The 24,501-nt window shown below is 47.4% G+C and overlaps 2 protein-coding genes across 4 annotated transcripts in view; both read left to right on the forward strand.

Moving 5' to 3' along the window:
* Prpsap1 (phosphoribosyl pyrophosphate synthetase associated protein 1) overlaps positions 1 to 15,802 on the forward strand; it is a 30,510-nt gene extending 14,708 nt beyond the window's left edge. The window contains exons 4-10 of the mRNA XM_069992943.1: positions 679 to 851; positions 3,622 to 3,737; positions 4,518 to 4,573; positions 5,945 to 6,090; positions 12,243 to 12,313; positions 13,687 to 13,833; positions 14,907 to 15,802. Coding sequence (XP_069849044.1) covers positions 679 to 851; positions 3,622 to 3,737; positions 4,518 to 4,573; positions 5,945 to 6,090; positions 12,243 to 12,313; positions 13,687 to 13,833; positions 14,907 to 15,065 — 868 coding nt within the window. The 3' untranslated portion in view covers positions 15,066 to 15,802. The remainder of the gene's footprint in view (positions 1 to 678; positions 852 to 3,621; positions 3,738 to 4,517; positions 4,574 to 5,944; positions 6,091 to 12,242; positions 12,314 to 13,686; positions 13,834 to 14,906) is intronic.
* Positions 15,803 to 17,394: 1,592 nt separating this feature from the next.
* Qrich2 (glutamine rich 2) overlaps positions 17,395 to 24,501 on the forward strand; it is a 32,742-nt gene continuing 25,635 nt past the window's right edge. For all 3 annotated transcript variants that reach the window (XM_069992945.1, XM_069992946.1, XM_069992947.1), the window contains exons 1-4: positions 17,395 to 18,263; positions 18,455 to 18,547; positions 19,836 to 19,895; positions 20,370 to 20,480. In XM_069992945.1, coding sequence (XP_069849046.1) covers positions 17,619 to 18,263; positions 18,455 to 18,547; positions 19,836 to 19,895; positions 20,370 to 20,480 — 909 coding nt within the window. In that variant the 5' untranslated portion in view covers positions 17,395 to 17,618. The remainder of the gene's footprint in view (positions 18,264 to 18,454; positions 18,548 to 19,835; positions 19,896 to 20,369; positions 20,481 to 24,501) is intronic.

Raw genomic sequence — 24,501 nt, forward strand, 5'->3', positions numbered from 1 at the left:
TGAAGCCCTGGGTTCGATTCCTCAGTGTCACATAAACAGAAAAGGCTGGATCTAGTGCTGTGGCTCGTGGTAGAGTGCTAGCTTTGAGCACAGAGAGGCTCAGGGACAGTGCCCAGGCCTTAATCCTCATTCCCCTCACATGCCTATCCTGCCTTTCACCAGGAAAACAGCAGATCTTTTGCATAACAGTGCCTAAGCAGATGGGCAGGTGTGCTTCCCATGGCATTCACACTGGCCTCAGTCTGAATCCCTGGGAGGTGCTAGCAAATGTCAGGTCACCCTGGTCCAACAGCCGCTTCCTATGCCACTGCAGTGACCAAGTCACTGAGCAGAAGATCCAGGCGAAGGTGAGACAGGCCACCAACATGGGCTTGAGTATCCACAGGTGAAAACCAGAGCTGAGTCTGCTAGGAACACCTGCATCTTTCCCCCCTGCTTTTGTGAGGTGCCATCATGAGCTGGTGTGACAGATAAAATGCCTCCTGTACCCTCCTCGCAGGCCCTGCTAGCGACTAATACATGGAATCCACACAAGAACACAAATCTTACCGGAAGTGGAGCTAGGGCTCAAAGAGGTTGAGAGCTAGCCTTGAGCAAAAGATCTTGGACAGTACCCAGGTCCCAAGTTCAAGCCCCACGACCAAAAAAACACAAAAACACAAATCTTGCCTGTTTCAGAGATGTGAACACAGCCGTGATGGAGTTGCTGATCATGGCCTATGCGCTGAAGACGGCCTGTGCCAGGAATATCATTGGCGTCATCCCCTACTTCCCCTACAGCAAGCAGAGCAAGATGAGGAAGAGGGGCTCCATTGTGTGCAAGCTCCTGGCATCCATGCTGGCAAAAGCCGGTGAGTGTCAGACAGAGATTGGGGGTCCAATACTCTTCCTTCCCTGTTGGGGATATATAGGTATATAGTTTGGGACGTATTTCTTCACATGTTCACTGATTACATTTTCCTTTTGTATAGTTTGGTTAGCCGTAAGCTTCGGTATTAAATTCTTCCTTTTCTCTGTCTTACATTAGAATGATACTGCTTCAGTGGTTTCTCCTCTGATTATGAACTGTTCCTATGTTCTGTTATATCTGTTCCATTTCATCTTGTCATTTGGGTAGTTGACTGCCATCCTGTAATCTGAGCTCTATCAGCTACATTACTTCCTTTTTTGGTACCATCCTGGGGCTTGAACTGTTTTTGAAGGTTTTGTTTTTTTTTTTGTTTTGCTCTACCACTTGAGCTGCAGCTCCACATCCTTTTTTTTTTTGCTGGTTAATTGGAGATAAGAATTTCACAGTTGCTGGGCACCGGTGACTCACACCTGTAATCCTAGCTACTCAGGAGTCAGATCTGAGGAATCCGGTTCAAAGGCAGCCTGGGCAGGAAAGTCCATGAGACTCTTATCTTCAATAAACCACCAGAAAACCAGAAGTGGCCCTGTGGTTCAAGTGGTAGAGCTTGCCTTGAGCTGAAGAGCTGAGGAACAGCAACAAGGCCCAGAGTTCAAGCCCCATAACTGAGGAAAAAAAAAAAAAATCTCAGTCTTTCCTTCCTGATTGACTTTGAGCTGTGATTCTTAGATCTTAGACTCCTGAGTAGCTAGGATTGTAGAAATGAGCCACCAGTGCCTGGTGCTATGTTCTTTTTCTGTTCATACCATTTAAACTTAATTTTTCTTTTACTTCTACTTCAATTTTTATTCTCTTTCCTCCCAGCACCCAGTTCTCTTGTGTCCAGCAGCTCATTTTCATTGTGTTTGTGCTCCTTGTATAGCAGTGTCCTATAAGTCAAATGTAATAACATGTTACAGTGATTTTTATTTGTCTGATGCTTGTTAGAAGTGCTGCTGATTTGCTCTGGAAGTTTTCCAGTGACCTTTGACCATTTGCAGTGTATTTATAGATATGAGGGGAATTATTCAAACTGTAGTATCATCCAATGCACATAGTATTTTGTCTTGCTTACTCTTTTTAAAAATTATTTTCTGCCATAACTACTGGCCTTCACATTTCTTCTCTCTCCTCCTCCTCCTTCTTTGGTTTGAACTCAGGGCCTCACTTTTTTTTTTTTTTTTGTCAGCTGTGGGGCTTGAACTCTCAGCCTGGGCTCTTCAGCTCAAGGCTAGAGTTCTGCCACTTGAGCCATAGCACCACTTCTGGTTTTCTGGGTGGTTTATTGGAGATAAGATTTGTCTCAGAAACTTTGCTGCCTCGGCTGGCTGTGAACCGCGATCCTCAGGTCTCAGCCTCCTGAGCCACTGGCACCTGGCTGAGGGCCTCACTCATGCTAGGCAGGTGCTCTACCACTTGAGCCACTATGCCGACTCTCTCTCTACACTCTTTAATAAAGGCCTTCCTAATTTTCTTGGTTGTACTGGCGTTTGAACTTTGGGCCTTATACTTGCTGGTGCTCTAGATCCTTGAACCATACCTTCAGTCACTTTTTGTATTAGTTATTATTTTTTGTTTTTTTGGTCAGTTGTGGGGCCTGAACTCTGGGTCTGGGTGCTGTCTCTCAGCTCTTCAGCTCAAGGCTAGCATTCTACCACTTGAGCCACAGCACTACTTGTGGCTTTTTCTGCTTATGTGGTACTGAGGAATTGAACCCAGGGTCTCATTCATACATACAAGGCAAGCACTGTACCACTGAGCCACCTTCCCAGCCCTTGCATTAGTTATTTTTGAGATAAGGCCTCACTTTTTGCTCAGGCCTGTACTAGGACCATGCTCCTCCTATTTGAAGCTTCCTGTAGTTAAGTCCCAGTTATACAGCCCCATGCTCACCTCTTCTATTGAAAATGGGGTCTTTTGGACTTTCCTGTCCTGGCTGGCCTGAAAGTGTGATCCTCTTGATCTTGGCCTCCTGCATAGTTGGTAAGACTGGTGGATGTTGCTCTATGATGATAAAGGGTCTTACCTGTATGCCTGGGCTGGCTCAAAGCATGATCCTTCTGTTCAGTCTCTCGAGTAACTAGGATTATAGCTATGAGCTACTGGCTCTTTGTTTTTATGTTTTGTTTTGTTTGGGTGTGTTGTTTGTTTGCTGAGATTTGAACTTGTGCTTACTTGGCTAGCACTCTGCTACCACTTGATCCACACCTTCATCCCTGTCTTTTGCTGGTTATTTTGGAGGCATAATATCTAAAACTTTTTTTACTCAGAATGGCTTCAAATCTCAGTCCTCCTAATGTTAGTTTCCTGACTAACAGGCATGAGTCTGTGCCCACCTCCCCACACCTTTTTTATGCCTACTGTTGCTTTGGTATTTATTAATTCCATGTTCATATTTTAGCTTCTGTCTGATTTTTCTTTTATCTATGCTCAAACTTGTCATAAATGGGAGAGAGAGCATGCCTTTCTTAGCTTTTCATAAATGGGAGAGAGAACATATCTTTCTTAGCTTTTTAGTTCTTTCTCCTCTGGAAGGTCCTGGCTTCTTGGTATTAGGCTGAACTTATTCTTCACTTTTTTAAGGTTAACAATGAAGTCTGTAACTACATTGCGAGTCACAGTGTCACTGACTTCAGTGTGGTAGGATGCAGGAGCTGAGCATCTAATTTGTGTCCACTGTAGCCATGGACTTGTAGGGGAGAACTTTGTAATTTTTTGTTTTGAAATTTCAGGTTTAACTCACATTATCACTATGGATCTTCACCAAAAGGAAATACAAGGCTTTTTCAGCTTTCCCGTGGACAACCTTAGAGCCTCACCTTTCCTGCTTCAGTATATCCAGGAAGAAGTGAGGAGCCACCAACAAACACCCCTTTGCCCTCCAAGACATCCCATTTAGTGTCCTCTGGTATCAGATTTCACTATTAAGAGGCACATGAAGTGAGCTTTCCCTGAGTTGAAGCCACTGTATCCAGATAGACTCCGCATTTAGTCACAGAGGATGAGACTTTCAGAAGACGTTAAGAGCAAATTGGCTTTCCCTGCACTTTTATCAATTTGCTTTTTTGCTTTTTGAATGAAGGGTTTGGTTTTATTTGATGTTCTTGTTTTGTTTTCAGAGTTGAGGACTGAACTCAGGGCCTTGCACTTGTCAGGCAAGTGCTCTTCCACTGAGCTAGAGCCCCAATCTCATTCCTGGGGTTTGAACTGAGGACCTGGGAGCTGTTTCTGAACCTTGTTGCTCAAGGCTAGCCCTTTTTTATTTCAGCCATAGTTCCAGTTTTTGTTTTTGGTGGTTAATTAGAGATAAATCTCATTCTTAACCTGCTTGGACTGGGTTTGAACTGAGATGCTAGATGTCAGCCTCCTAAGCAGCTAGGATTACAAAGCATGAGTCACCAGCACCTGGCTAAGAATTATTTTTGACCCTCTAGATGTTAGCAGTACTTTTGCAATCATGTCAAGCAATCATGTTAATTGATAAATGATGAGAAAGTTTAAATATTTGGATGCAATTCTAGCGTATTTACTAGTGTACATTACTATATGAAGAAGAAAATATGTATACAAGTGTCCAGGTATTTTTTTAATAACTTCTCAGTATTTTTTTTTTTTCTTCCAAATCTAGATTCCAAACTACAGAAATGCAGTCATTGTGGCTAAGTCTCCTGATGCTGCAAAAAGGTAAGAAACCAGACATTTATAAAAATCCTATCTAGGGCTGGGAATGTGGCTTAGTGTTAGAGTGCTTTTTTTTTTTGTCGGTCATGGGGCTTGAACTCTGGGCCCGCTGTCCCTCAGAGGCTAGCGCTCTACCACTTGAGCCACTGTGCCACTTCCTGTTTTCTGAGTGGTTTATTGGAGATAAGAGTCTCACGGACTTTCCTGCTCGGGCTGGCTTAGAACCGTGATCCTCAGATCTCAGCCTCCTGAGTAAGTAGCTAGGATTACAGGCGTGAGTCACTGGTGCCGGCTAGAGAGCTAACCATGAGCAAAAAGAAGCTCAGAGACAGTGCCCAGGCCCTGAGGTCAAGCCCCAGGACTGGCAAATAAAAATAAAAATTCACACGTAGGTGCTTGTGAAATAGAATTGGCATCTGGGAATCGGGGGCTGCTGCAGCGTGGGCTGTAAGATCTGAGTCCCATCACCCTGGCTTTGTCTCTAGCCTGTAGACAGCACAGTGCAGTGCTGAGTTACTGGGTTTTCCTGAGGGAGAGAATGAAGCTCTTCCTTCAGAGTCTCAGGAAAAGGAAAGCTGGCCAGAAGCATTTTTTTTAAAAAGAGTTTTAGAGATGTTTGTAGTTGTTTCTGGTGGTGCTGGTCCTGAGGCTTGAACTCAGGGCCTGGGTGTTGTCCCTTAGGTTTTTTTTTTTTTTTTTGCTCAAGAATGGAACTCTGCCACAGGTCCACTTCTGGCTTTTTGGTGGTTAATTGAAGATAAGAGTCTCACAGGTGGGTGCTGGTGGCTCAGGCCTGTAATCCTAGCTACTCAGGAGGCTGAGATCTGAGTATCACAGTTCAATGCCAGCCTGGGCAGGAAAGTCTGTAAGTCTCTTGTCTCCCAGTTAACCACCAGAAAACTGGAAATAGAGCTGTGGCTCAAAGTGGTAGAACACTAGTCTTGAGTGAAAAGCTCTGAGACAGCACCCAGGCCCTGAGTTCAAGCCCCACAACTGACAAAAAAAAGAAGTCTCACAGTCTTTCCTGTTTGGGCAGGCTTTGAACCCAGTTCTCAGATCTCGGCCTCCTAGTATTACAGGTGTGAGCCACCATGTCCTAGCTTGTTCAACCTTTTGGGCAAAATTCTTCCAAGAGCAATATTGTAGAATATTGGACCACAAAAAGAGGAAACAAGAAAAACTGGGACAAAAGATAGAACCAAAATGGTTTAGACACAGAACCCAGTTCCTGTGCCCTGAGCCATCTGCATTCTGGCCTGATTTATAGAAAGAATTCCACTGTGTGCCTTTAGAGGGCTGATCTGATCAACAGAGTGACAGTAGTGCTGTCAGCTGTTACCATCCATCACCCATTGCTCTTTTACTTCCTCATAGGGCCCAGTCCTATGCTGAGAGGCTGCGCCTGGGGTTGGCAGTGATCCATGGGGAGGCGCAGTGCACCGAGCTGGACATGGATGACGGGCGGCACTCCCCTCCGATGGTCAAGAACGCCACAGTGCACCCCGGCCTGGAGCTGCCTCGTAAGCCTCACTCTGACTTTGGATTCACTAAGCGAATGCTTTATCCCGCAGGAGTGGCTGGGAGTTAATACCTGTCAGGGATATGTGCTGGCTTGCCTATTTTGCTTGTTTTGTTCTTTTTAAACAATCACATGGGGGGCTGGGAAGGTGGCTCAGTGGTAGAGCGCTTGCCTTGCATGCATGAGGCCCTGGGTTTGATTCCTCAGCACCACATAAGCAGAAAAAAAAAGCCGGAAGTGGTGCTATGGCTCAAGTGGTAGAGCGCTAGCCTTGAGCTGAAGAGCTGAGGGACAGCGCCCAGGCCCAGAGTTCAGACCCCACGACCGGACCCCAAAAAAAAAAACAACAAATAAGCAATCACATGGTATTTCCTTCATCTTTGTAAAGGAAATTGTGTGTGTTACTTATATTTGCAGACTGTGTAAGGACAGTTAAACTAATCCAGGTAGCATTTAGCATTCAGGAAACACTACACATTAAAACCTTTGTTCACTTTAGTAAGCAAGATGGGGTGGGGGGTAAAGTCCAAAGACTTCACACTTGAGTAAGCTGGGTGAGAACGTGATGATCAAATGATCAGAAACCAGGTTTTGGCCATGAACAACTTGAGCGTTTGTCTAGTAATGTAATGTAGCTCTTTGACCTGATTCCTGCTCACTTGCTGTTGATAATCCAGCACCGTGGAGTCCGTTCACTTCCATGGACTTTGAGTGACACAAACAAGCATTTACACTGGCAGATAGGTTCAAGGTTTTTAGAACAAGGAAATTATTTCTGGTTAGAATCTTATTAGCAACATTTCAGAACAATCTAGAGACTAAGAGGATGGAGGAATACTCAGAGCTCCTTCCACTCTTCTTCAGAGGCGCATCCTTAGGGTTTTGCCCTATTTATCTACCAGGCTTCTTTTTATGTAAGAAGCTAAGTAAGCCTGGAAGGGGTGGTGCACGCCTATAATCCTAGCTACTCTGGAGGCTGAGATCTGAGGATCAAGTTTCAAAGCCAGCCAGGCAGGAAAATCCTTGAGACTTATCTCCAATTAACCACCAGAAAACTGGAAGTGGTAGTATGGCTCAAAGTGGTACAACCCTAGCCTTGAGTGAAAAAGCCCTGGGATAGCACCCAGGCCCTGAGTTCAAGCCCCACAACTGACCAAAAAAAAAAAAAGGAAAATAATAGATTTATAATTTTGTTTGTAGGTAAGAAGTTAATATTCCCCCCCCCCCTTGCTTTTTTTTTTTTTTCCCTTTGGTCGTGGGGCTTGAACTCTGGGCCTGAGCGCTGTTCCTGAGCTCTTCAGCTCAACGCAAGCTCTACCACTTGAGCCACAGTGCCACTTCCGGTTTCCAGGCCTGGCTTTGAACACAATCCTCAGATCTCAGCCTCCTGAGTAGCTAGTATTACACATGTGCGCCACCAGCGCCCAGCTTTCTTTGGGGCTTGAACTTTGGACCTGGGTGCTGTCCCTCAGCTCTTCAGCTCAAGGCTAGCACTCTACCACTTGAGCTACAGCACCACTTCTTGTTTTCTGGTGGTTTATTGGAGATAAGAGTTTCATGGATTTCCTGCCCGGGCTGGCTTTGAAGCTGATCCTCAGATCTTAGCCTTCTGAGTAGCTAGGATTACAGCTGAGACCAGCACCCGACCTCTTTGATTGTTTTTTGAGACATATTTTTCTAAGTGGCTTAGGCTATCCTCAAACTGGAGCTCTCTATTTAATCCAGGTTGGTCTCGAACTCAAGATCCTCCTACCTCTGCCTCCACCCCTTCCTGAATGCTAGGATTGCTGGCATACCCACCACTGTCTTGCTTCATTCATAAACTCCTTTTTAAGGCAGAATTCTCAGTCTTTGTCTGTCATAGTTGTCCATATCATGGTTCTATCATAATTTATTTAATCAGTCTCCTATTGATGGTATATAGATTATTTGAAGCTTTGGCCGTGAGAAACAGCACTGTCATGATAACACACATACTGATCCTTCCTTACACACCAAGAGCTTCTCTGTGCCATCCACTTAGGGACATGTATTAGCCTACATCCTGCCACAGAGCAGTTGGCTTCTTTATCCTGTTAGCTTTTAATTTTGAACTAACCTCTGACCTAGGGAAAAGGCTAAAGAAGCATACAGGGGACAGGGACTCTTAGCTCACACTTGTAATCCTAGCTACTCAAGAGGTTGAGATGTGAGGATTCCAACCCAGGCAGACAAGTCCAAGAGCCTTTCTTTTTTTTTTTTTTCCTTAACCAGCAAAAAACTGGAACTAGAAGCATGGCTCAAGTGGTAGAGTACCAGCTGTGAGTAACAGCACAAGGCCCTAAGTTCAACCCCTGATAACTGGCACATACCAAAAAGAAAAAAAAAAGAATACAAGTGGTCTGGGGTAGTATGATTCAAGTAGTAGAGTGCCTGCCACCAAATGCAAGGCCCTGAGTTCATACCTCAGGATGGCCAGAAAAGGAAAAAAGGAAGAGAGAAACTTTTACTAATTATAGTCCATATTGAGTCCCCAAATCTAACATTCCATGTACTGTTTTTTGTGTTATTTGAGAGTGAGCTAGAGACATAATGCTGAATGTATATTGCCTAAAAACAAAACAGTCTTACATAACCACTCAGGAAACTAGTGTTGTTACAATACTATTACCTAATCGCAGACCATATCCAAGTTTTACCAGTGTCCTTCCAAACAAAAGGAAAAATGGTTTTTGGCCCAGGTCCTGATCCGGGGCTGCAGATTGCATTCAGTCCTCATTTATTTCTCTTCAGTCTCGTGTAGGGTAATCTGGACCAGCTTCTCTGTTCTTTGTCTCTGCTGACCTTGCTGCTTCAGGACAGTGCAGGCCATTTATTTTACAGACTACTCCCTAATTGGAACTTGTTTGTGTCCTCATGCTTAGATGCAGGAATGTCACAGGAAACATGTGATGCGTCCTTTTTGCTGGTGAGGTTGATTTTGGTCCCTTAGTGAAGGTGGTGTCTGGCAGGTTTCCAATGGAAGTTAGTTACTGGCTTTTCCCTTTGTAAGTAATAGTGTCATAAACTGTAAAATGTTCTCTTTGAAGTGGCATCCATTGTTTTTGTTTTTGTTTTTGTTAATTGTCCAGGACCAGACTCAAACTCAGAATCTGACGCTTGCTTTCACTCATTGGCCAGCACACTAACATCTGAGCTACACTTCCAGTCCTCCATTGGTTTTTATTGTTTTGCTTTGCTTTGTTTTTGTGTTGGTGGTTCTGGGACTTGAACTCAGACCTGGGCATGGGAAATGAGTCTTTCAGATTTGTTTGCCTGGGTTGGTGTTGAACTGTTATCCATAGATCTCAGACACCTGACTAGCTAGGATTATAGATAGGAGCCACCAGTTCCTAACAAAACCTAGAAATTTCATTTTCTTTTTCCTTTTTGTTCGTACTGGTCCTAGGGTTTGAACTCAGGCCTGGGAACTGTCTCTGAGCTTCTTTTGCTCAAGGCTAGAGCTCTACTACTTGAGCCACAGCTCTACTTCCCATGTTTTTTTGTAGTTTAGTGGAGATAAGAGTCTCACAGAGAGGCTGGGAAGGTGGCTCAGTGGTAGAGCGCTTGCCTTGCATGCCTGAGGCCCTGGGTTCAATTCCTCAGCACCACATAAGCAAAAAGAAAAAAGCCGGAAGCGGCACTGTGGCTCAAGTGGCAGAGCACTAGCCTTGAGCTGAAGAGCTGAGGGACAGTGCCCAGGCCCAGACTTCAGGCCCCACGACTGGACCCACCCCCAAAAAAAAAAAAAAAAACAGTTTCACAGAGGGGCTGGGAATTCCATTCCTCAGTACTATATAAACAGAAAAAGCTGGAGTGGCACTGTGGCTGAAGTGGTAGAGTGCTAGCCTTGAGCAAAAAGAAGCTCAGGGACAGTGCTCGGACTCTGAGTTAAAGACCCAGGACTGGCAAAAAACAAGAGTCTCACAGACTTTCTTACCAAGGCTGGCTTAAAACCAGGATTCTTACATCTCAGCCTCCCAAGTAGTTAGGATTACAGCTGTGAGCCACTGGTTTACACCTTCCTTCCTTTATTCTCTCTTTCTCTTCCTCTCCCCTTCTCCCCTTTTCTCCTTCCCTCCTTCCCCCTTCTCCCTCTTCCTTCCTTCCTTTCTTTCTTTCTACCTACCTCCCTCTCTCTATCCCTCCCTCCCTCTCTTCATTTCTCTTTTTTCTTTCTTTCTGTCTTCATTCCTTCCTTCCCTTTCTTTCTTTCTTTCTTTTTTTGTCGGTCGTGGGACTTGAACTCTGGGCCTGGGCGCTGTCCCTCAGCTCTTCAGCTCAATGCGAGCGCTCTACCACTTGAGCTACAGCGCCACTTCCGGTTTTCTGGTGGTTTATTGGAGATAGGAGTCTCATGGTCTTTCCTGCCCGGGCTGGCTTTGAACCGTGATCCTCAGATCTCAGCCTCCTTAGTAGCTAGGATTACAGGCGTGAGCCACCAGCGCCCGGCTCCCTTTCTTTCTTCCTTCCTTCCTTCCTTCCCTTTCTTTCCTTCCTTCCCTTTCTTTCCTTTCTTCCCTTTCTTTCTTTCTTTTCTTTCTTTCTTTCTTTCTTTCTTTCTTTCTTTCTTTCTTTCTTTCTTTCTTTCTTTCTTTTCTTTTCTTTCTTTTCTTTCTTTCCTTGCATGAGGCTTTCAGTTCAGCTCCATTTCTGCAGGCTCAGGTGTTTCCCTGCCTCTCTAGTGTTGATCTATTGATAAGGCTGGCATTTCTTTGAGTTAGAAGCATACCAGGATTTCAAGAGCAATTCCTCACAGCCCTCCTTTGGCCTTGTTCTGGCAGTGGAAAGTTTGGCTAGCTAACACCAGAGAGAGTAAGGTGTGCATGTGTACACATGTGCACTGTGCTGTGGAAACATGCTTGTACTTTTTTCATAATGCAGTTGCATTCTACTTGGAAAAAAACCCGCCATTTTGGGGGTCAAAATCCAATGTAGTAAAAAGTGGGAAACGGTTCCTTAATTCTCTTGTAAAGAAGAAGGAAAGAGAAAACATTTCTACCATAGTTGATATAATTTTTTTTTTTAATCAGTTGTGGGGTCTGGACTCTGGGCCTGGGTGCTGTCCCTCAGCTCTTCAGCTCACAGCTAGTGCTCTACCACTTGAGCCACAGTGCCACTTTCGGCCTTTTCTGCTTATGTGGTGCTGAGGAATTGAATCCAGGGCCTCATGCATACGAGGCAAGCACTCTACCACTGAGCCACCTTCCCAGCCCTTGATATAATTTTTAACAGTGACACTGGCTCCAAGTAAATTTTTTTTTTTTTTTAACCAGTCCTAGTGTTTAAACTCAGGGCCTGGGCACTGTCTCTGAGCTTCTTTTTGCTGAAGGCTAGCACTTTACCACTTGAGCCACAATGCCACTTCCTCCTTTTTCTGTTTATGTGGTGGTGAGAAATCCAACCTAGGGCTTCATGCATTCTAGGCAAGTACTGTACCACTAAGCCACATTCCCATCTTCCAAATAATGTTGTATGACTCATTTGTGTGTGTGTATGTATGTATGCATGCACACACCAGTCCTGAAACTTGAACTCAGGGCCTGGGCACTGTCCCTGAGCTCTTTGCTCAAAGCTAATACCACTTGAGCCACTTCCTGCTTTTGCTGGCTAGAAATCAGAGTCTCATGGACTTTCTTGTCCATGCTGATTTCAAACAAGATCCTCAGATCTACCCTTCTGAGTAACTAGTAGTATAGGCGTGATCCACTGTTACCTGGATTCATTTTGTTCTTAAAGAGAGTGAGCTTTGTTTGACAAAACAGAGCATAGACTCTTAAACAGGGAAGTTTCAGCATGCATATGGAAAGTAGAATCTTGAGCGGTTTCTTCTCTGAATAAGCTATTGGAAGTTGTTGGTGTTTTTGGCCTGAGAGGTACTCATTATTTCTCCTACCCCATAATAAAGGCTTTCTGTTTTTCACAAGCCACCAAATTATGTGTTTAGCTTATCTAGACCCCCGAGATACAAGGAATGAGACTGGGGAGAGACTCCTTAGTTGCTCCAGACAACTGTTGGCTGAGCGACCCCAAGTGATGGAGGGGAATATGCTTGCTGTGACTGCATGGTGCTGTGACTACGTTTATTCTGCAACCTGCGGTGACTGGGTCTTGTGTTTTCTTTTGTTTTGCTAGTGATGATGGCCAAAGAGAAACCGCCGATCACAGTGGTGGGAGATGTCGGGGGGCGCATCGCCATCATTGTGGTATGTGCCCTGTCTTTGAAGTTTTCTACTCTGGGGTTGCGTTTCTAGAAACAATGGTGGGTTTCCATGGGTCTGTCCATTTCTCACCCAAACCCTTTAGGAAAAGCAGCAGAACTTCTTTTTTTTTTTTTTTTTTTTTTTTTTTTTTTTTTTTTTTTTTTTTGGGTCCGGTCGTGGGGCCTGAACTCTGGGCATGGGCGCTGTCCCTCAGCTCTTCAGCTCAAGGCTAGCACTCTACCACTTGAGCCACAGCGCCACTTCCGGCTTTTTTCTTATGTGGTGCTGAGGAATTGAACCCAGGGCCTCAAGCATGCAAGGCAAGTGCTTTACCACTGAGCCACCTTCCCAGCCCCACAGCAGAACTTCTTAATGTAAATGAACAGATAAAGGTATACATCCAAGAGCTGAACCTCCCCTAGGAAGTTCAGCACTATGACTACCTTTTATCCGATGGGCTCTGATGGGTCCCTAAGTCAGCTTGCTTAATCCTTAAACTTGCAGGCATGAGACAAAATAAAGATGAGCTGTCCCGTTTGTCACTAATGGGACCCAGGAATCCCCAGGCAGCCTGGCTTTGCACTGATATGCTAGCTCCACTTGCAAACACTTCTGGCTAGAAAGCTATGGGACATTTGTGGGTGCCCTCTATTTCTGTCTTCTTTCTCTTGGAAAGCAGTAAGGGGTCGCTGGCTCTGTGGGACGAGTTGGGAATCTGCAAGGGGGGAGCAAGCCTGCTAGTCCTCTGCTCCTGCTTCCACTCATGCACACTGCCAAGAAGGCTCTCAAACGCTTCCGCTGCCATCCGTGGATCCTCAGCTTTATCACCAAAACCTTTCCAAACAAAATGCAACTGAGGGGCCAGGGGGCCAGTGGCTCACACCTGTAATCCTAGCTACTCAGGAGGCTGAGATCTGAGGATTGCGGTTCAAAGCCAGCCCAGGCAGGAAAGTCCATGAGACTCTTATCTCAACCACCAGAAAACCAGAAATGGTGCTGTGGCTCAAATGGTAAAGGCTAACATTGAACTAAAAAGCTGAGGGATAGCACCCAGGCCCAGCGTTCAAGCCCCACCACTGACAAAAAAAAAAAAAAGCAACTGAGGGGCTGGGAATGTGGCTTAGTGGTAGAGTACTTGCTTAGCAAACGTGAAGCCCTGGGTTCAGTTCTGCAGTACCACATACACATACAAAGCCAGAAGTGGCACTGTAGCTCAAGGGGTAGAGTGCTAAACTTGAGCAAAAGAAACCCAGAGACAGTGCCCGGGCCCTGAGTTCCAGCCCCAGGACTGGCCAAAAAAAATAAAAAAGCAACTGAGTTATGGTCTCTGTGGGCTGGAAGAGAGGACAGCCCCAGGACACTTGCTCCTCTTGCAGGATGACATTATTGACGACGTGGAGAGTTTTGTTGCTGCTGCCGAGATCCTGAAGGAGAGAGGAGCTTACAAGATCTATGTTATGGCCACACATGGCATTCTGTCTGCCGACGCCCCCCGCCTGATTGAGGAGTCCTCCATCGATGAGGTCTGTGTGTGCTGGAACAGTTTGGACCATGCAGCCAAAGTCAGAATTTGCTGCTGTGCTTTCTGTGAATGATAAAGGACTCCACTGGTCATTAGCTGCTCAATCTCCTGCTTACAGCTAGCAGCTTTGTTGAGGATGTCTACTTCCACATACACACCTCTCGTATTTGTCACTCCACTCCTTAGTGTAATTTGACACTGTAGTAACATTTGAGACTTGACTTCTTCCCAGCATGGAGCTGGGACTCACTACAGCTCTGTAGTGAGTATAGGACATTTCCTAGGATTTGATTTCTGTCTTCTTTTTTTTTTTTTCCCCAAAGTCTGAGATCAGGACTCAAACTCGGTATCTGATGCTTTTGCTCATTGTTTAGCACTCCACCTGCTGAGCCACATTGCTAACCTTGAGTTCTGTGTTCTGAGTCACCTAACCTTTCCCTGTGTAGAACTGGTTTAGTCTGTAAAGCTATAGCTGAGCACCAGTGGCTCACACCTGTAATCCTAACTACTCAAGAGGCTGAGATCTGAGGATGATAGTTCAAAGCCAGACCAGGCTTATGTTACCTCCAGCTAGCCACCAAAAAGCTGGAAGTGGAGCTGTAGCTGAAGTGGTAGAGTGCTAACCTTGAGCAAAGAAGCTCAGAGAATTTAAGCCCTAAGACTGGCACCGAAAACAAAACAACAACAAAGCAGAGCCAAAAGGGCAAGAGGCATATGCTCAGCCCTGGGTAGCAGGCTTAAAACCCTGAGTTTGAACCCTAATACAAACAAAAAAACCTCTAGCCCAGCACTGAGGGCTCAGGCCTGTAGTCCTAGCTACTCAGGAGACTGAGATCTGAGGATCATGGTTCAAAGCTAGCCTGGGCAGGAAAGTCAAGTGCCATGGCTCAAGTGGTAGAGCACTCGCCTTGAGTTGAAGAGCTCAGGGACAGCACCCAGGCCCAGAGTTCAAGCCTCATGACCTACCAAAAAAAAAAATCTCTGGAACAAAATTTCATTGGGATTGGAGCTGTGGACACTACCAGCACTACCTTTCAGAGTCACTGTGTTTATTTTCTTCTGCCGTCCGCCTAGGTGGTGGTGACAAATACGGTCCCTCACGAGGTCCAGAAGCTGCAGTGCCCCAAGATAAAGACTGTGGACATCAGTCTGATTCTTTCTGAAGCCATTCGGAGAATCCACAACGGGGAGTCCATGGCATACCTCTTCCGGAACATCACAGTGGATGACTAGCCCATGGGTGCCTCCACCCTGGAACTACAGAGGACAACACTACAGAAGAGCGCCGTGGTTACGTGCAGTGTGTCCTGGCAGGGGAGGATGGAGTGGTCTCTCACCCAGACTGCTTGGGGAGGAGGCAATAAGATGGGCAAGGAGCTCTCGAGGGGATAAGGAAGAGGCCTTAACTGTCCACCCTGTACCTTAGCAGAACTTGCAGAAGTTCTCCTGGATAGAAGCGAAACTCTAGTTGATAATGAATATATAATATGAATATATAGGGCTTTATTATTTCATCCCAGTGTTTCAGCTCTGGGTGTCACGTTGAACTTGATCAGGGAATAGAATGGCCCTGGAATTGGTTCTGTCTAGTTGTCCTCTCCCTAGTTAAGCTTATATAAGTTTTATATAGAGAATCTTTTTTTTTTTTTTTTTTTTTTTTTTAGAAACTACTGTGCCATCTGGGCAGGGTAGCACTGCCTATAATCGCAGCATTTGGGAGGCTGAAGTAGGAGGGTCGCAGGTTTGAGGCAGCTTGGGCTGCAAAGCAAGTTCAGGCCAGCCCAGGCTGCATAGTTAGACACTGCCTCAAAAAAGAAAGAACAAAATAAGCTAACAGAAATTGCTGTGCCTACTGCCATCAAACAAACATTGGTTTCCCTGCTCCTCTTGAGGTTTCAGTTAGAGAATAGATCCTATTTCTGGGTAACTGCATTGCTCTGAAATTGCAAATAAAATAACTTTTTTGTCTCTCTGGTCTCTTCCCTTGGTTCACAGCTCCCTGATCTCCTACCCCCCCATCCCCAGCTACTGACTCACATCAGCCAGACTGTAGAAAGCACTGGCTACAAAATAAAGGGTGGTCAGGGTCCAAGGCTGCTGTGGACCTAAGACACAAGTCTCCTGCGCTCCATCCGTCCCTCAGTGTCCGAGTTCAATCCTTGTTGAAGGTGTAAGTTCACAGGAGAATGAAGTGAGCTGTCAGTTTCCTCTGTCAATGTAACATTAACTGCATGCTTAAGGACTGAGCTTTCCTCTGAATCTCAGCACTGTAATCTGCCTGTCAGGAAGATTCATTGCGAATGCAGCAAGCCGGGCTTTTTATCCCCTGGAGCCTGCATCAAGTCAGGACAGAGAAGCATCTGCTGGGAAATGAGCTGGGGTTGCTTTGGGCTCTCAGCTCCTGAGAAACAGAAGTTCCTTTATTTGTACAATTGTATTTCTCTGTTGGGGAGGTTTCCTCTACTTTTAATCCCTTTCCTGAGGACAAGAAAAGTTCCCAGTCCGCAATCAAGACCTTAAGCACATTGGCTTTTTCAGCACACAAATAACTTGCCTTCTGTGAATGATCCAAGTACACAGACTTGTTCAAGGAACTCAACCATTAAAATAATGAGTGGTGGCGGAGGAAGAGCTGGGGTACCGCTGAGCAGAGGACCTGGTTCTTAACTAATAGGTTGAACAGATGACATAGTGTTTTGGGGGCTTCTATCTTTCTTCTGTTGGGAAGAAGTTGGGATTTGAAAGCTAGGATTCAGACTGGGAAGGTGGCTTGGTGGTAGAGCACTTGCCTTGCATGTACCAGGCCCTGGGTTTGATTCCTCAGCAGCACATAAGCAAAAAAAGCTGAAGTGGTACTTTTGCTCAAGTGGTAGAACACTCACCTTGAGCTGAAGAGCTGAGGGACAGTGTCCAGGCAGAGTTCAAGCCCCATGATAGACCAAACACACACATACACACAAAAGATTATAAAGCTGAGCTACAGAGGGGTTACAGTTACATTAGCCAGGTACAGAGTATACTTCTTTTTGGATATGTCACAGTGTTCCCTCTCATCCCCACCCACAAGATGTATAGTTGATTTTCCAGGTAGAATCTGAGTACTGAGTACCACTGCTGCATTTGCCTTGAGCTTTTCTCCCTCCCTCTCTCCCTTCCTTCCTCCCTGACTTCCTCCTTCCCTCCCTCCCTCCCTTCTTCTTTACTTCCTCCCTTCCTCCCTCCCTGACTTCTTCCCTCCCTCCCTGACTTCCTCCTTCCCTCCCTCGTTGACTCCTTCCCTCCCTTCTTCCCTCCCTCCCTTCTTCCCTCCCTCCCTCCTTCCCTCCCTCGCTGACTTCCTCTCTCCCTTCCTTTTTTGTTTTCCCGCTGGCGCTCTCCCTCTTGAGTCAGGCTCCACTTGCGGCTTTTGGGTGGGAGTGCCCTGGACCTGGGCCGGCCGCCCGCGTGTCCGGGCGGGCGGAGCTCGCAGGCCGGGCTCCCGCTGGGGGCCTGGCACGCGGAGCCCGGGGCGCACTGGGCCCGCGACGAAGCCGCCAAACGACTGCCGGCCTCGAGCCGGGCGAGGGCAGTGGAGCCCCGGCGGCCGCGGACCTGACCGGAGCCCCGGTCGTTGGACCCCGCTGGAGGTGGCAGCCGGTTCCTTCTCCAGTCCTTGACACCCCCCCCCACACCCCGACCCCGACCCCGACCCCGGGGCGGCTGGGAGGGGGCAGGCCCCCGCCCCCCCTCCCCCGCGGCGGGCGGTGAGCGGGGCGCCCACCCACGGCCCCCGGGCCCCGGCGCACCATGCCGCCCCTGCTGCTGAACACCCGCGTCTCGCTGGGGGAGCTGGTGGACCTGGCCATCGGCACCCCCGAGGTGGGCGCCGTCAACTTCACGGCGCTGCACACGCTGCTCGTGGCCCTGCTGAAGACGCTCAACCTCCAGGACACCACCATCGACTACCAGCCGGTGATGACCGAGCGCGACCTGCCTGAGAAGCTGGCGGCCGCCGCCCCGCCGCGGCCGCCGCCGCCCCGGGAGAAGGAGCGGCGCCGCAGCAGCCTAGGCAAGACCGCCTCGCAGACCCAGACACTCGAGACCCAGGTGAAGGACCTGGGCGGCCAGGTGAACGACCTGGGCGACCAGGTGAGCGACCTCAACAAGCAGATGAAGACCATGGACACGAAGGTGCAGGGCATCGCGACGCACGTGGAGCTCATCACCTCCCAGGCCGGGCTGGACCAGGAGGAAGACATGATGGTATCGGCGGAGCCATGGAAAAGGAAGGGCCAGGAAGGCCTCGAGGAGACCGCCTCGGCCACCCTCATAACCAGCGCCCAAGGGCTGGGGAAAAGGGCCCCCAAGATGCGACCTGAGGACATGGCCAAAGGCCCCCAGGCCAAGTTCTGGTCGGGCCTTAAAGACTTAAAGGAATACACCCCAGAGGAGGTACGAGCCCACCTCGGGCACCCTCGGTGGGCATTCTCTGTGCCAAGCTGTTCCCCTGCCCCAGGAAGGCAGGTGGCCAAGGGGTGGGGAGAGGTGGAAACTTGGGGGCGGGGGTGGGATTGGGGGAGGGGGGGAGGGAAGGCCTGACTGGATGGGAATGGGTCCCATACAGCCCTTGTTTTACTTTACAGACCCAAGAGCTGCTCCAGGACCTCATGGAAGAAGTGAAAACGCTGAAAGATGCTCAGCAAAAGATACAGGAATTGCCAGCGATGCAGCCCCTGGTAAGGAAGCCTGGGACTGCTACCTTGGGAGCAAAATAGCTCCTTTCCACCCCCTTCCTGACCCTCAACTTCAGATGCACAGTGGCCACAAGGGGGTTACCACCTTCTTCCAAGATTCTTAGATTATGTGGGGTGCCTGTGGCTCATGCCCATGATCCTAGCTTCTCAGGAGGATCTGAGGATTGGGTTCAAAGCCAAATTCAAGAGACTCATCTCCAATTAACCAACAAAAGGCCAGAAGTTGAGCCAGGGGCTCAACTGGTAGTGTGTTAGCCTTGAATAAAAAAGCCAAATGACTGGGCTGGGAAGGTGACTCAGTGGTAGAGCGCTTGCCTTCCATGCATGAGGTCCTGGGTTCAATTCCTCAGCACCCCATAAGCAGAAAAGGCCGCAATTGGCCCTGTGGCTCAAGTGGTAGAGCGCTAGCCTTGAACTGAAGAGCTGAGGGACAGCACCCAGGCACAGAGTTCAGACCCCATGACAGACAAAAAAAAAAAAAAGCCAAATGAGAAACACAAGGTCCTGAGTTCAAGTCCCAGTACCAACACACACACACACACACACACACACACACACACACACACACACACACACACACACACACGTGAATAAATAAAAATAAAGGCTAGCACAAGTTATAAGAAGCAGAGTAAAATGTAGCAGTTTGCTCAGTCCCTCTTTAAAGGCTTTTCTCTCTGTGTGGCACAGACACGCAGACTGATGCTGAAGCCCCTGGTACTTGTTTAGTGAGAGGCAGGATAGACCTCATGCCTCAGTTGCTACAAGGTTCCAATAGTGACACTAACTGCCCAGCACCCTCATCCACCCCCTGCACCCACTTCCCTTCCTCTTGTTCTTATTAGTCAGGAAAAGAACTAGTGACTTGGCTTGGCTGGCCAGGCAAAATTAGAGAGAAATGAGAAAACACCATCCCAGCTACTCAGGAGACTGAGATCTGAGGATCTGGGATCAAAGTCAGCCTGGGCAGGAAAGTCCATGAGACTTATCTTTAATGAACCATCAGAAAACTGGAAGTGGCACTGTGGCTCAAGTGATAGAGCGCTCGCCTTGAGCTGAAGACCTGAGGGACAGTACCCAGGCCAAGAGTTCAAGTCTCACGACTGACAAAAAAGTAAAAACACTTTCCCTCAAGACAGACAGACCCCACACACACATACTTCCTCTTCCCCTTCATGTGGAGTCTGTGTATGCACACATGTACACACAGGTGTATATGAAGCACCCCAGGAGAGTAGTATGATGCTCTGTTTCTGATCTGTGCTTCCAGCAACTCCTCCAGCGCATTGAGAAAATGGAGAGGCTACTCAGGGATCGGGATGAAATCCTGGTAACGTGGGCAGCTTGGGAAATGGGCCTTTGGGAAACGGGAGTGGGGTGGGGGCCTCGGTCTCTCCTCTCTGGGATTGAAATGCCCCCTCTGTGCATGTATGTCCCTCTAAGATGGTGGAGGGTGGTGGCTCGTTCCTCTGCCTCTCTAGGCACTGGTCTAGGACTAAGGGGGAATCCTTTCCATCCCTGCTCAGGGCTCTATTGGGGGCCAAGTGAGACAAAGAACTGGCTGCAAGGTCACTGGAAGGCTAGTGAATTATCCCTGGGGCTAGGGCTGTGGAAAGTTATTTTGGTCAGGTCTGTTCTTATACCCCCTTGGAATTAGACTGTGTGTGTGTGTGTGTGTGTGTGTGTGTGTGTGTGTGTGTGTGTGTGTGTGTGTGTGTGTGTGTGTGTGTGTGTGTGTGTGTGTGTGTGTGTGTGTGTGTGTGTGTGTGTGTGTGTGTGTCCCTGACTTGTCTGTTACCATCAGGAACAAATAGGCCTGAAGCTAAATTCTCTTACCGGAGGAGATGAGGTCACCATGGTCACCTGGGAAGACCTGGAGCAAGCTATCACCGATGGCTGGAAGACTTCGCAAATGGTGAGCAGACAGGGGCCTGGGCGGGATCCCCAGAACCTTCCTCTGCTTACCACTACAGGGCGTCAATATAAATTATGTTCATCATTCATTGCCCAAGTTTTTTTTCAGCCAGGCACTGGTAGCTCACACCTGTAATCCTAGCTACTTACAAGGCTGAGATCTGAGGATCATGGTCGGAAGCTAGCCAGGGCAGAAAGGTCCATGAGACTTATCTCCAATAAACCACCAAGAAAACCAGAAGTGGAGCTGTGGTTCAAAGTGGTAGGGCATTAGCCTTGAGCAAAAAAAAAAAAAAAAAAAAAAAGCTCAGGGGAAATGTCCTGGTCCTGAGTTCAAGCCCCAATACCAACAAAAATAAAATAAATAAATATTTTTCAAGCTTATAATAATTGCTTCAAGATGACAGCCACGCAAGTGAATAGGACACATGGCTGGACACATTGCTCTAGGTGTTGCCAAACTGTTTTTGATATCAGCTATTTCTGCCCAATCTCCTAACCTATAGACAGGCAAGAACTTATTCCTTGACCCACTACCCACAGGATAGGTTATTTAATACCCATTTAAGTGTGTGTATGTGTGTGTGTGTGTGTGTGTGTGTGTGAGAGAGAGAGAGAGAGAGAGAGAGAGAGAGAGAGACCACATGCACATACATATGCTGGTCTGCAGGAGATTGGGATAAACATGGCTGATAGGGAAAACAGTTTGGTAACAGCTAGCCCAATCGCAAAGACACATCTCCATTTCCAGCAATGTGTTCTATTCACTTGTGTAACTGTCATCTTGGAGCAGTTATTATAAGACTGAAAAATACTTTTTTGTTCGTCCTGGGGCTTAAACTCAGGGCCTGGGCACTCTACCGCTTGGAACACATATCTACTCTCAGCTTTTTGCCGGGTAAAGTTTCACACAGGAGCCGGGCGCTGGTGGCCCACGCCTGTAATCCTAGCTACTCAGGAGGCTGAGATCTGAGGATCGTGGTTCAAAGCCAGCCCGGGCAGGAAAGACCGTGAGACTCCTATCTCCAATAAACCACCAGAAAACCGGAAGTGGCACTGTAGCTCAAGTGGTAGAGCGCTCGCCTTGAGCTGAAGAGCTGAGGGACAGCGCCCAGGCCCAGAGTTCAAGCCCCACGACCAACAAAAAAAAAAAAAAGAGTTTCACACAGGGCTGGGAAGGTGGCTCAGTGGTAGAGTGCTTGCCTTGCATGCATGAGGCCCTGGGTTCGATTCCTCAGCACCACATAAGCAAAAAGAAAAAAGCTGGAAGTGGCGCTGTGGTTCAAGGGGTAGAGCGCTAGCCTTGAGCTGAAGAGCTGAGGGACAGCGCCCAGGCCCAGAGTTCAGGCCCCAGGACCACCCAAAAACAAACAAAAAAAAAAGAGTTTCACACACTTTCCTGCTCTAGATGGCTTCAAACTGCAACCCTCCATCTCAGCCTCCTGCATAGATAGGATTACCGATGCGAGCCACCAACCTGTTACCCAATTTTTTTGAGCTTTGCCAATGGGCTGGTTGGAAAATGGTACCTGTTTAGTTTTTGTTGTTTCAGTAGTTTTTCAAACCTTATTTATGGTCCGTCCTGAAATTTTAAAAAATGCCTGTTTGAAAGCCAGGCACAAATGGCTCACACCTGTAATGCTAGCTACTCCGGAGGCTGAGATCTGAGGATGGCGGTCCAAAGCCAGCCCAGGCAGGAAAGTCTATGAATCTTTTATCTCCAATTAATCACCAGAAAACTTGAAGTGGAACTGTGGCTCAAGTGGTAGAGTGCTAGCCTTGAGCTGAAGAGCTCAGGGACAGTGCCCAGGCCCAGAGTTCAGGCCCTCCAATGGACCAAAAAAAAAAAAGTATGTTGACTTATTCACAGATGAGGATGGCACATTCCTGAAAATAAGGCCCTTGCAGGAAGCCCCTGGCTTATGGTGACTTTTGTGCATGGGTCAGGTGTCTGTCTATCCTGAAACAGTGCACAGGATGGCTAAAAGATTTTCAAATCCTTCTCTTTCTTCATCTGAATATCCATCAGCCTGTTGTTTTTTTCACTAGCTTTTTCACTAGCTTTTTCACTAAAAGCTAGTGCTCTACCACTTTGAACCATAGCATTTCTTCTGGTTTTCTGGTAATTAACTGGAGATAAAAGTCTTGACAGCTGGGCACCAGTGGCTCATACCTATAATCCTAGCTACTCAGGAAGCTGAGACCTGAGGATCGAGGTTCAAAACTAGCCTGGGCAGGAAAATCTATGAGACTCTTTATCTCCAATGAACCACCAGAAAACTGGAAGTGGTGCTGTGCCTCAAGTGGTAGAGCACTTGCCTTGAGCTAAAGAGGTCAGAGACAGTGCCTCCGAGATAGTGCCCAGGTCCAGAGTTCAAGCCCCACAACACACTCTCTCTCTCTCTCTCTCTCTCTCTCTCTACACACACACACACACACACACACACACACACACACACACACACACACACACACACACACACAGAGTTGACAGACTTTGCTGCCTGGGCTGGCTTTGAACCTTGATCCTCAGATCTCAGCCTCTCCTGCGTAGCTAGGATTACAGGCGTGAGCCACTGGCGCCCAGAATCCTGTTTTAGTTGTTATTGTTGTTGTTGGGTCAGTCATGGGGCTTGAACTCTGGGCCTGGGCACTGTCTCTGAGCTCTTCAGCTCAAGGCAAGCGCTCTACCACTTGAGCCACAGCACCACTTCTGGTTTTCTGAGTGGTTTATTGGAGGTAAGAGTCTTACAGACTTTGCTGCTCTGGCTGACTTTGATCCCAGATCCTCAGATCTCAGCCTCCTGAGTAGCTAGGATTACAGGCGTGAGCCACCAGCATCCCACATCCTGGCTTATTTTTGTGTGGCCCTCACAGAGCAGGATTAACTGCCCTGTTGGTCTTGTTATTGTGTGTGTTCCTCAAAGAGGAATGATCACACAGGCCTCCACACACAAGCCAGGTAAACCAGTTCACTGCCCAGAGCGAGCCTTTTGGCGCCCCTAAGTGGCCATTCCAGGCAGTGCCACCTACTGTCCGAATGCATTAGGTACCTGCCAATTTACAAGACACTTTTCTGAATTCCTGGCACACCCAAAGAAGTGGCATCACAAATAATTGTAAGAGGACCCTTCAAACAAGTAAGTTCCTACACAAGAAAAAGTAGCATCTACTTTTTTTTAAGGTACTGGGGATCCAACCCAGGGCCTGGACTCCCACCCCATAAGCCAAAGCTTCTTTAAACATGTGTTACAATCTCATGATATTTAGTGAGCACCACATTCCCTTAGCGTGACAGCAGAGAATACCACAGAAATAAATAAACACAAACATCTTTAGACATTTTTGTTCTGTAGATGTAAGAAGGCATTGTGTTTATTTGTTTGAAATAGGATCTGGTTGGGCTGGGAATGTGGCTCAGTGGTAGAGTGCTTACCTAGCATGCATAAAGCCCTGAGTTCAAGACCTCAGTACCACATAAGCAGAAAAAGCCAGAAGTGATGCTGTGGCTCAAGTGCATTAGCCTTGAACACAGAGAGGCTCAGGGACAGAGCTCAGGCCTTAAGTTCAAGGCCCAGAACTGGCAAAAAAAAAAAAAAAAAAAAAAGGGGTCTGGCTATGTAATATTGGACTTCAACTACTCCTGTGTCAGCCTCCCAAGTTCTGAGATTACAGGCATATACACCACATCTACACAGTATTCATAATCAGAAATAATTCCAAAGGCAAATGAGAATCTATGGTTAAGAGGTTCTGTGGGGGGGGGGTGTGGGTGTGTGGGGGTATGGGTGTGGGTGTGGGTGTATGTGGTTGAGGTTTTAATTCACAATCTTGTACACGCTAACCAACCACTCTGCTAGAGCCTCACATAAAAAGATTTTTTTTGGGGGGTGTGGGATGCTGGTCCAGGGGCATGAACTTGGGGCCTGGGTGCTGTCCCTGAGCTTTCTGCTCAAGGATAAGCACTCGATCATTTGAGCCACAGCTCCACTTCTGGCATTTTGTGGTTAATTGGAGGTAAG

Source organism: Dipodomys merriami, unplaced genomic scaffold (assembly GCF_024711535.1).
Source record: "Dipodomys merriami isolate MVZ:Mamm:240054 unplaced genomic scaffold, mDipMer1.0.p SCAF_42, whole genome shotgun sequence".
Classification (NCBI taxonomy): domain Eukaryota; kingdom Metazoa; phylum Chordata; class Mammalia; order Rodentia; family Heteromyidae; genus Dipodomys; species Dipodomys merriami.